At 32.2% G+C, this 12,761-nt stretch overlaps 1 protein-coding gene across 7 annotated transcripts in view; it reads right to left on the bottom strand.

The window, feature by feature from the left end:
- The window catches only part of Iml1 (GATOR complex protein Iml1), a 283,312-nt gene that overhangs the window by 158,230 nt on the left and 112,321 nt on the right, over positions 1-12,761 (bottom strand). For all 7 annotated transcript variants that reach the window (XM_085810857.1, XM_085810858.1, XM_085810852.1 and 4 more), the window contains exons 15-17: positions 10,897-11,017; positions 8,198-8,433; positions 5,322-5,546 (exon numbers count right to left, since the gene is read on the bottom strand). In XM_085810857.1, the coding sequence (XP_085666983.1) occupies positions 5,322-5,546; positions 8,198-8,433; positions 10,897-11,017 (582 nt within the window). The remainder of the gene's footprint in view (positions 1-5,321; positions 5,547-8,197; positions 8,434-10,896; positions 11,018-12,761) is intronic.

Here is a 12,761-nt window from a genome sequence, read left to right as displayed (position 1 = left end):
TCTGAAGAAGGTATAACATGGAGATTTATTTCTCCTTCCTTCCCGCATTTTGGTGGGTTATGGGAGGCTAATATAAAATCAATGAAAAGAATTTTGACAAAGGTCACGAAAATGACAATTTTAAACTTTGAAGAGCTGTATACATTAATTACACAAATAGAAGCCTGCTTGAACTCTCGACCTCTATCACCTATTTCGGCTGATCCAACAGATCTTCAGCCTTTGACTCCAGGTCATTTCCTAATAGGAGTTTCACTTTTGTCAATACCAGAACCGAATGATTTTGTAGATTCTGTGACCTTGTCTTCTAGATGGACCTTAATTCAAAAACTTAGAGCTAATTTCTGGAACCGTTAAAGCGTGGAATATCTTAATCATTTGCAGAACCGCTCAAAATGGAATCAAGTGAGATCCAATCTCAAGGCAGGACAAGTAGTCTTGTTAAAGGATAAAAACAAGACACCCATGAAGTGGACACTAGCTCGCATCGAGGAAACCTTTCCTGGTCCAGATGGACTAGTACGAGTCGTAGACGTCAGAACTTCATATGGAATCTTTCGCCGAGCCTTCTCCAATATCAGTCCACTCCCATTTCCAAATGATGTTGGACAATCGTCCAACGGGGGCCGGGATGTTCCGGTTTGACTAGAAACTTTCACTCTGCCGATGTTCCGGTTCGATTAGAAACAAACTTTTCTCTGCCTCAGAATGGCAACAGTGAGAACTTGACTTTTGATCTGTTAAGACGCAGCTAGAACACTGCTCCTGAGATGTAACATTAGATTCGATTCTAGATTAGATTAATTTTAGTATTTAATAAATCCTTTTAAAACTAGATTGAGTAGTTGCTCATAGAATTATAGCTGAACCACGGCTTGCAGAAATTTAGATGTGGCATTTAGATACATTGTCAGATAGTTAGATGCGTAGGCAGCGACATTCGTGATTTGAATAGTGTACATTAGTGCGTACACTGACTATGAGCAAAGTACTCCAAAGCCACCTTGTTACTCGGCGAATCAACATCTCAGTTAACTGCAGGTCACCAACGTGGCTCAAAGCCACTGCAATCTACACTGATGGTTCCAAACGAAAATGTGGCACCGGTAGCGGATATTGTGTTCTACATAAGAACCACATTTTAAAGACCTGGGAAAGAAAGCTTAAGCCCCAAAACTCAGTTTTTCAGTCTGAACTGATTGCATTATAAGCTGCACCTGTCTACGCACTGGAAAATAATTATTCCAGTATTTATTCAGACTCAGCCTCTAGCCTTCAGGCAATCCAAGGCACATGCAGTAAAAATCCACTTGTCAGGACCATACAAAAACTCTTAATAAGAACAAAAAATTCAATAGGCCTGAACTCCAGTGGGTATCTACACACACCGGAATATCAGGTAATGAAATTGCAGATGCAATAGCCAAAACAGAAGCAACTGACCCCCACGTTTGCATACTTGACGTGCCTCTCCCGGGCTCGTTCTTAAAAGCAGAGTTTGAGAGAGCTGAAGCATTGGCACATCTCAGGGAGACATACACCACCATCAGAAAAGTTTACAGATCTTTTCAAAACACCGCTGGCTTCTAAAAAGTGGCTCGTCTCACTTCACTCAGTTTCTAACAGAGCATGGTCCCTTCATGACTTACCTGCAACACTTCAGACAACGTGAAAACGACCAATGCTCATGCGGCATGGCCAGGAAAATAAGGACCACTACCTGTTTGCTTGCAGAGAGATTGCTGAACATCATCTTAGGCAACCAGTAGCGGACCACATCCATGCATGGGCCGAAGCTACTTTGAAAAATCACTATGCATTGAAATGCATATGCGACTGCGTAAATGTTGCACACAAAATCTCAGACAGGCTGGAGTAATTCTCAGCTGCCATCCTTGTCACCAGTACAGCCCCGTATGCTCTGTACTTGTAGAGAATTTATCTTAAGTTAGCTTTTTTCTGTTTCTGCTCCCCCCTTTGTTTTATTTTGTTTTTCCCTGTTTAAACTTATCTTCTTGAACTGCAAACCCTGAATTCTGAACCTTGAATTATGTGTTTTGCCTTATTTTTATGTATTATTTTCACTGTTTTGCCTTTTGTTATTTATGTATTATTTTGCTTTTCAGTATTGCTATTTAGTATTTTGCCTTATTTTAGATATTATTTTTAGTGTTTTATCAGTCACTCTGTTAATTACTCATATATTGCACTGTACTCTTTTATCCTTCATGTTTCGGATACATTTTGTAAGCACCTATCCATAACTCTGTAAATATGTAATTGAAATTGTTCTCCTCACCCACAATGCACCCTTCTTCCATCACTGCACTATCGTCTCGCCCAGCATTTGTTTACACTGCCCCCAGCACTCGTCTTGATCAGAATATGTACCAAATTGTGTTATGTGGACCAAGTTAATTCCATCAGCGGGGCTATCTGCCCCATATACTAAATGCCCCAGTGGATCGACTGCTTTGCTGTCAATGGAAAGAACGAAAATGCGTCAGAAAAGATTATTTTAAAAAATAATGTGTGCAAGATATTAAAAGAACCAATGTTTACTTAATTTTTGTAAAAGTGAATATTAAAATTGCAAGTGTTGGTTAATTTGTGCCTCTATACTGTGCTCCTGTGCCTCTATACGTGCTGAGTGTTGATAATGTAAACAGGGTAATTTATATTATATATGTGGATAGGAGAAAGTGAGTTTGTAAATATTAGGTAGCTATTAGACAACTTTAAATTTGATACTTTTATTACTTATGCCATTTTCTTCCACTTAGAACTTAACTTGGCTATTTGAAATGAAATTTACACCCAAAATTACTCACGAGAAAATGCATGACATTTGAATGACCCATGTAATGTCTGCACCTGCATTTTAGTGATGTAATTTTAGTAAAAAAGTGTGGACATTGCGTGAACATATACGGTATTAACTATGCTTTATGGTACTTTCTCTTTCAATATATGCAGTTTTCAAATACATCATAGTCTGGGTCATAAAGTATTCTTTTGAATGAAATGCAATTAAAAGAAATTACATCAAATTATCAAACATTTATAATAATATACTTAAAATACATAGTTCGCATGAATAAACAGAAAATTTTAAAATAATTATTCAAAGAAACACAATTCATTCATGCATCTCAAACAATTCAAATGAAATTCTAAAAAGGAAAAAAAATTATATAAAAGTAAAAACTATTATTAAAAAATATAATATACAGAAAAATATTTGAAATAATAAACAATGCATCTTTCTTTCCACTCATGCATAATGAAAGGGAAATTGAAACAGGTTACCATAAATTAAGAATTCCAGCAAATTTTAGCAGCTCTTGGTGAAAACTCAAAAAAGTGTGCCAAGATAAATTTTTTGTTGCAAAATTTTAATTGTAGAATGAAAATATGGTACAAAAAAATCTGATGTGTGCACCACATGACTTCCTTGTACGGAATATTAAATTATACACATTTTTTCTTGGATTTCATTTAAACTTATCGGGTTGAATTAAATCTACTTCGCTGATAGCACATAAACCACAATAAAATAAATGCACTCTTTAAAATTCACTGTATTTGTTTAACATAGTGACACTCTGCCCCTAGGTTCACTTTACAGCGTTACATTTCATTCATTTTGTAACTCAGAATGCACAAAATTTATATCATCTTAAGAATTATATAATCTTTCCCAGATGTTATATTCAAATACGATAAATCTAAAACGAAGTATAAAAAAAAAAAAAAAAAAAAAAAAAAAAAATAAGCAGACAACAACAACAACAAACAAACAAAAAAACCCGAAAAGTTTCAGATTTTAAATTATGTCCAAAGGGGTGTTTTTTTTAACGTTGTGTTACCTTTCTTTGTTAAATATCATGTTCTTTGCATTTAAACCATAAAATTCAGTTCAATAGCAATGTCGCAAAATAACTTTAAAATGAGTATACGTTTAGAATTTCTGATACACAGTTCTGTGCGCTGGAGATAAAAAGATTCCCCCCCCCGGTAGAGTGTTGCCACTGCTCGCTTTTAAATAGTTGAATTTGTTACTCAAAAATTTGTTTTGGTTCAAAAGTTTTGGAAAATTGTTTCGGTTCAAAAGTTTGGAAAATTGTTTTGGTTTGAAATTTGTTTTGTTTCAAAAGTTTTGGAAAAGTTTTGGAAAATATGAAAAAAAGAAAAAAAAAAAAAAAAAAAGAAACAGTTTTTCACACACGATTCAGTATTTCTCATTGAATTAAATTCAGTTCTCACTTTGCAACAAGGCAAAAATACATAAAAACTCAAAATGTCTGTATTGAAAATTTTGAAGTAAATTTTAAACACATATTTCCTCGAATAAATTCCAGAATGGATTAAGCATGATTTAATTTGCTAAAATAAAAGAAGGCATTATCTTTGTTATTGCGAAGCTTACTTTCTCTAGATTGGCAACAAATCTACTATTCTGCTGTTTCAAATGTAAACAAGCAATGGCCATCATGGCCATTGCTTGTTTACATTATGCATTATTGCTTGTTATTAGGCTTAGCGGCACTTAAACAACTTTTAAATTGTTGATAATTCTAAAAATTGCATACAGATTTACTAAAGGCATAAAAACCTTAACCGGAAGATAAGAATAACATAATTCAATCATTTTTAGAGCAAAAAATGCAGAATTTACAAACATATAACAAAAAAGAAACTGAGACCACTGTGATGAGTAACAGAGTGGATATATATATTTGATAATTTTGGTGTGGCCGATTGCAATCAAAATACGAGGTGCAAATCTACATGTTATAGCAGTCCTTTATATACAAAATTTCAACATTCTGAGGCTACTCGTTTTTGAATTATGCAAGATACATACGTACGTATGCACAGACGCCATGAAAAATTCTCTTTAGAATTCATTTTAAATTAGTTTTACAATTTTTTTTGGGGGGAAAGAGTCCTGTATTCTGTTCTTATGTACAGATGTCAAGCAAAAACATCGTTAAATTGCATTCGATAGCGGTGAAAATGGATATTTGCATTGAAATATGATGCCTGAAACTTTTCACGATTACAATACTTCCTTTTTACTTCGTACAAGGAAGTAAAAATTGCCATGTTATTTAAAAAAGTCAATTTTGTTCCAAAACACATATGCTAGAATAATTCTTCATATTAATATAATATATATCCTAAGTCGTGCTTTGGAGATATGAAAAACAAAAACTGAATTTTGTAAGCTGGCCCAGCATAATGGGAGATGTAGCCCCCTTTTTCTTTCTTTTTGTGCGGGTGAACCTATAAATAAAAATACAACTAATTTAACATACCTAGAGGAAATACGTGAGTCCATCTTCTTCGATTTGAGGTTAATTTTATAGTAATCTGTGACGGATTGAATGGATTAACCAAAGCTTTAAGTCTTCGGGTAAGACAATGTTTATTACACTGAGATTCATGCGATGGATCACTACCAATAATAGCTCGATATGGAGGAATTATTTCAGACTCTATGTCATCTCTTGAATACTGCCTTTGTGGAAAATTATCAGCCTCTGTAAATATTAAATTAAATATCATAAGTAAAAAAGTATATTTTCACCATTTATATAAAAAAACTTGATTTTATATCATATGATCAAATAAGATGATCACTTAATGATAAGTGATTCAAATAATAATCATATACAACTCTATTTTAAAACAGTTTGCAAAATAATAATAATATATAATCTTATATGCGTATAGTAAAAATATTCCATATTTTTTCAAGTTAATATCAATGCACTTACTCAGCAGGTCACAATCATACCACATATCAGCATCAACTATGCATAATAACCAACAACTTCTTACATTATCCCACACTTACCCCATTTTAAAATGCAAAAGTGAATTTTACAGAGAAACTAAGACAAAAGTGAGTATTTCAAGATTTCAAGACATAATTAGAAGGGCGGGAATGGGTTTTGGCATAAAAAATTAGACATATGAAATTTATTTCAAGGTGTTTATAATAACTACCTCCATCCATTACTGCAGAACTCTTTTTTCTGAAACTAGAGTTTCTAAATTGCTTTGGTTTTCTAAAACATTTGATTTTCTACACTTAATTGACATTTAATTAATTTTAACTCTAGACTTTTACTTGCTTTTTGCTCAAAATTCCATTGTTTAAATTTCTTTTTTATCAATTCACAACATTTGGTTTTACTTTTGGTTTTGAATTTTGCTTTTACCTTTGCCTATATGGATGACAAAACACAAATTGAGTAATTGAAGAGTTAGGTTTGGAGGCAACTTTCCCTTGATAAGTCTGTCTCCTGCCTGTTCAACTATTCACTTATGCAATTTTTTGGAATAATAAATTTTATATATTTTGTCATGGTTTAAGAGACGTGCACTTGATTTACATATGCTACTTGAATTTAAATGACATTGTAAATTAGTTCGCAGCAATAATTTTTATTTTTATTTTTTTGCAATTAAAATTTTTAATTATAATTTAATATTAGCTTTATACAAATAGAGAATATTTGTTAAATTCAAATTTCATTCCTTGCAGCAATGGCACAAGAGAATCATTTAAATTTAATTTAACGGTACTTTTCCATTTCGCTTGTGCAAATCTCTCCAAGCAGACTTTACTGGTGACAACATACAGTATACACATAAGAAATGTTAACAAATGTTAGTTCTTTAGAATTTTTTTATTTTGAAGGCATAAACATTTTAAAATTTTGTATAATTGTTTAAAATTTTGTATAAAGCCAATAAATAAAGACAATAAATTTATAAAAAGACATTAATTTGAGAATTTACTCTGCTTTTATGGTTCAAAATCCTGATTCACCGGTTCATATTACGTGACTCCAAGTGATCTCATCTCACGTAAACTACGCTACAAAAATCTAATTCTCTCAGTAATTATCTACATTAATTCCAAGTTAAATCTTAATTTGGAATTACAAGTTTAAATGAAAAGATTATTTCAATTCGTACGAATTTCTTACTCAGAAATTATGTAAACCCGTACTGCTTTACCTTCTAGTGCATTCTCATTAGAATAGATGAATTTAGCCCTTTACTTTGCCTTTTTTATATTTTCGCCTTTGAGTGAGCAGTGTGATTGTATCCTAATTAATTACCATGAATGGCCTTAAGGCATAAAATTGAACTATCTGGTAAAATTCTATGCAATTGTATTCTAGTATTGAAAGAAACAATCAATCTGATAATAAATAGCTGTGACTTGTTTTGAAAATGAGGTGTAAAAGGTTATCAGCGAGGATATTCCATTTGGCATCAGTTGTACCATTATTGCCGACTTTATCGCCTGCACCCGCAAAATGGAAAAGTACCAATTTAACTTTACTATTTTATTGTGAAGCAAATTTAAAATATAATACAAACTACTGTGATTTAAAATATAAACTACTACTCAAGTGAAATAATAAATTCACCAAAATAAATTTAATTAGAATGCTATCAGAAATACATACTTGCACAAAACCTATGTGTGCTATATATTTGTATCACCAAAAGAATGCATTATATGTGTATTAAGAAATCCAGTATGTACAGTCAATATTATTGTCCTCTTGCTAATCCTGCCACAGGACACAGAAAAGAACCTCGCACATCGAGTGTGCTCCATGGGCCTGCTAACATCAGCAACTAGTGATTTAAAATGCAGGTTCGATAATAAATCAGTAAATTTTTACAATTTTAGTCAACTTTATAAAAACATACAAATAATTTTATAAAATGGATTTAGAGCATAAAATAAGAAATAAAAGAATTCTTATAAATGTTAGCAGATATAACGCTTTCTTCATTTAACCCAAAAAAAAAAAAAAAAAAAAAAAAAAAAAAAAAAAAAAAAAAAAGAGTTTTCTTTTCTTCCCCCTTCTAAAGCAATCAGTTTATTAAAAGAAGGCTGTTATAATGTAACAGATCCAGACCTAGTTTCTACAGTATACTTCTGTTAAGTTTAAAAACTTTATAGCTGAAAATCTTAATAACAAAACTAATGCAAAATCACTAAAACACAGAACATATGTCACAGTCTCTATAAATCTAGTAAAATGTTCATGATAACCATAAAAATACCACTAGTGGAAAAAAAAAAAAAAAAAAGTGAAATCCAAATATGTCAATACACTTCTTGAGCAACATTATTAGAATATATATAAGATATACTGACCAGCAGAGCTTTGATAAGATGAAGCTATGGTGTTAGAATTCAACCCACATTGCGGTATAGCAATAGCAGCAGAACATGCATGAGAATGGGAATATGAAAAATGCATTGGAGCAGGTTCAGAAGCAGTTAAACGACTTATTTCTTCTGTACTTCGATGTGGATAGAACGTAGAAAGTCCAGATGGATACGGTGGAGTCTCTTTCCTCTTTCTAGGTCTTTGTAAACTTAAAGTTTGCCTAAAAAATAAATTTTCTATTTTAAAAAACTAAAGAACACATAGTCTTGGAGCATAGTTACAGCAGAATTTTGAATTAGAAATATGTTTGATAATGATGAATTTTCATAAAAATTATAACTAACACATACTGCTTAAAGCGTCTAAAGGTTTTCCCAAGCTCGTGTCTATAGTAAGTACTTATGCTCCTATATTACTATTAACATTAATACAATCATCTCTTTAATACATACAAAATATTACAATGGCCACTTAATTTCTAATACTACAATTATTAATGCGATCAATCAATTTTTAATATAACACAAATAAATCCTACTGCTGATTTTAATGTTTACTCCCTTTTATTGAAATGAACTATTTTAATGGCATGTTAGATTCCTGATCAGTAACATTTTATATTTAGATAAATGGATGGCACATAAAAATTATCTCTTTTTGAATCTGAATGCATTGCCATTATATCCCAAGGACACATTCAAAATTGATCATTTGGTTCAATGCAAAATTCTTACTTTTGTAGGAAGAATATTGTATGAATTAGTAATGAAATCCTTAAGCAAAATTCTTACTAACATATGAATGGAATCCAATCTGAAATTTAAAGTGTAAAATTAATAGCTATCTCTTACAATGCATTACCATATTAGACGGCATATAAGACGCACTGGCATATAAGATGCACCCTTATTTAGAAGGCCACACACAAGGGAAAAAAGTTTCATTAGTCCACAATAACTTCAAATGTGGTTCCTTTTAGTTCTCACGTTTCGTAAAAGCCAAATAAACAAGCATTGAATGCAATTACCAAATATATTTTTATTAAAGAAAACTAACAAATGGCAAGCTATTTTGAACATGATATGTAAATTTCAATAATGAATAAATGAATGGCAAGCAATCAAAAATAATGCAAAATATAGCAGAAACAACAAAAAATGCAGTTTCAAGGAAAACGTTGCCTATCATGAAATTAGACTTTAATCACTTTCAAAACCATAAAAATCCTTTTCACTATCATCATCAACGAGAACGAGAATATCGTCATCACTACTGTTTTCATCATCGCTAGTATCACCTTCTTCGAATAATGCGTTGTCTTCTTTTCCGTCAAGAGCATTACTGATTCCGTACTTCTTAAAGGACTTAACAATTACTTCAGCCTTTACGTCCTCCCAAGATCTTTTTACTCACTCGCACACTTGTGAAATAGAAGGCCGCTTTATTCTACCTGAGGGTGTGATGTGGCTCTCCAATCCACTTGTTCCATCGTTCTTGCAACAGTTCTTGTTCCATCTTTGCAACAGAAGGAAAACCTAAAGCAGCCTGAATGCTTTTAATTATATGCAACTTAACTTGCACTTCACCAATTTTATGACCAACTTTGTAAGAGTACATTCTATCAACAATACATACTCAAAAATTATTTAACTAAATGATGAAACAACAGACTTGAATTTGGTACCTTTATTAGATTTGGCAACACTATGCATTTCTCACAGCTTTGCAGAACATCTTTTCCTTTGTATTTACATAATTTTGTGTGGTTAGTTAATCCATTAAATCGGTCCAAACAGAAAATAAGAACTGCTTAGCAATTCATTTAGATATAAAAATTAAAAAGATCAAGCAATACAAAGGTGGAGAAAAAAGTTAACCCATTAACCGCTGGTGTTGCATTGACGCAACGGTCAACATAAATACGTATATAACTACCTAAGATATTTCCTTAAATGGCTTATTCACCGATACATCTAAATGTTGCAATTGGCTAGTCAGTCCACCAGGAATGACAGCTATTTGGGTTTTTAATTCTCTCGCTTTATTCGTTGGCTGAGTCAAAGAAAGTCTATGTAAAGAAGGAAAGGCTTCATAGACATAATGTGACCATCGAACCTGTTCGAACTTCGACATCAGCTTCGAGATTTGCTGCTTTTTGGTGACAGATATTTCACGCATTAGCAAAATAATTATGGCAGATGTAGAAAAAGTTATGCATGTCTAGATCTTTATCCGGGCTGAAAATAGCATTCAGTATTGAAAGTTAACCTGTGTCCTTCATGTATAAGATGCAGGTAACATTTTTGAGACCAAATTTAGGAAAAAAAGTGCGTCTTATATGCCGTCAAATACAGTAATCTTTTTTTTTTTAATTGAAATTAGTGGCAAAGAGACTAACTGTGTTTCATTACCAGCTATACTTTAAAAATTTATTATTTATTATGTATGTATACTACAAATTACACAAGGAACAAAATTTCCTTATATTTTATTTTTGTATTTATACCTAAAAATGACCCAAAAAACTTTAATAAATTATAAATTTTTCATAAAATGCAGGATGAAGAATAATTATGGAAATTATTTTCAAAATAATGATGAAGCACTTGATCGATAGCTAATGAAAAGGTATCAATGATTTCACAATAATAAATTTAAATTTAAAAAAAGCAATATAAAATACCTCATAGAATATGAATGGGATGGAACTTTAAAAACTTGGCGATCATACTCATCATAATCAAACAGAACTGGAAACGATGGATCTGGCTGGCTTGCATGTCGAGAGCGTTTTGAATGAGAAACTAAAAATGACATATAAAAAGTAGCATACTAAACAACTAAAATGAATTACAACACAAAAGTATCTTCAATAAAACATGAAATATTAAAATAAAGAAATCTGCTAAAACAAATATTTACTTTATTGGCTAGGATGCCATGGATGTTACTTGCCCCAAAATGTCATCCAGAATATGTTACACAATTACATTCTTATATCAACTAAACAAATTAGATCAACTAAACAAACAATAAAACTTAAAAAAGAAATATTTAACTGGCTTTTTTACATGAAAATATTGATAAGACATACAAATCTGACAAGAATGTAACAGAATTGTCCTGACCAGGTCACAGCCAGAATATTAATCATATAGAATAGTGAGTGGCTAATTGCAGCCCATAGTAAGAGTAACAATATTAACTCCTGCTACTGACTTCACACTTTTAAATGTATCTATATTTCTGATATCAACTGCATAAAACTTACTGTTTCTGATGAAATCTCACAATATTCTCCATAATCTCTAATATATTTCAAGCTTTAAGGACATACCTATTTTACTGAAAAAGGTGATAAGTGCAATTTTGAAATTCTCGATCACAATTTTTCACTTGATCATTTCTCCATGTATAAAATGTTTTTACACAGATAAAATGATAAAATAACACACGCATTGACTTACGCTGTGATTATGACAAAATGAACCCCTTAATATTGGCTAAACAACACATACCATGCAGATCATAGTGCAAAACAGACAGATTGATTTGCCAACCAGCGGGGATAGTGGTTAGTGATACTGACTGCCATACCGAAGGACCCAGGTTCAAATCCTGCCGAAGGTATAGACATTTGTAAATAGGTAGTGTATGTGTGTAGGGGGCATCCTAAACATGCGGGGTGCCAGAAGTTCACTCGAGAGGTTGATGGTAGGGAAAGAGAGGTAGGAGACCCTCAGAAACCCCCCCCCCCAACTGGCGTGCTCTTTCTCAAAGTTGGCGCTGAAAATGAGCTAAAGACGGGCCCTATGTGGTGTTCAAGACTCTTGTTAATAACAAGTGCATTTGACTGATTGCCACGATGAATGCCGAGAGCTTGTGCAGATCTTGGTCAGAGAGGTGACACTGGTAACAACTATAATAAATTGGTTTTTATATAGAGAGAAGCTGATCACAATTGCAATAAAATACTCATATGATGAATTGGATTGTTGGTTGTGATCTAAGCCTTGACACTGACAGAACTAATCGCTGCTCGTTTAAAAGAATGGTGAGTAATTGCAAATACAGTATTTAGAAAAATGTAAAATATCCTTTCTGACAAAGCGTTATCTTCACAAAACTGGATTTTTGCCATAATTTTTTACATCTTTGCAACAGAAGGAAAACCTTAAGCAGCCTGAATACTTTTAATTATATGCAACTTAACTTGCACCTCACCAATTTTATGACCATCTTTGTAAGAGCACATTCTATCAACAATACATACTCAAAAATTATTAAACTAAATGATGAAACAACAGACTTGAATTTAGTACCTTTATTAGATTTGGCAACACTATGCATTTCTCACAGCTTTGCAGAACATCTTTTCCTTTGTATTTACATAATTTTGTGTGGTTAGTTAATCCATTAAATCGGTCCAAACAGAAAATAAGAACTGCTTAGTAATTCATTTAGATATAAAAATTAAAAAGATCAAGCAATACAAAGGTGGAGAAAAAAGTTAACCCATTAACTGCTGGTGTTGCATTGATGCAACGG

Source organism: Stegodyphus dumicola, chromosome 2, assembly GCF_044657685.1.
Source record: "Stegodyphus dumicola isolate Sdum_Otavi_A_Nest chromosome 2, ASM4465768v1".
In the NCBI taxonomy this organism is placed as follows: Eukaryota; Metazoa; Arthropoda; class Arachnida; order Araneae; family Eresidae; genus Stegodyphus; species Stegodyphus dumicola.
Note: the sequence above shows the minus strand (reverse complement) of the source record. Positions and strands in the feature narration are given on the sequence as shown.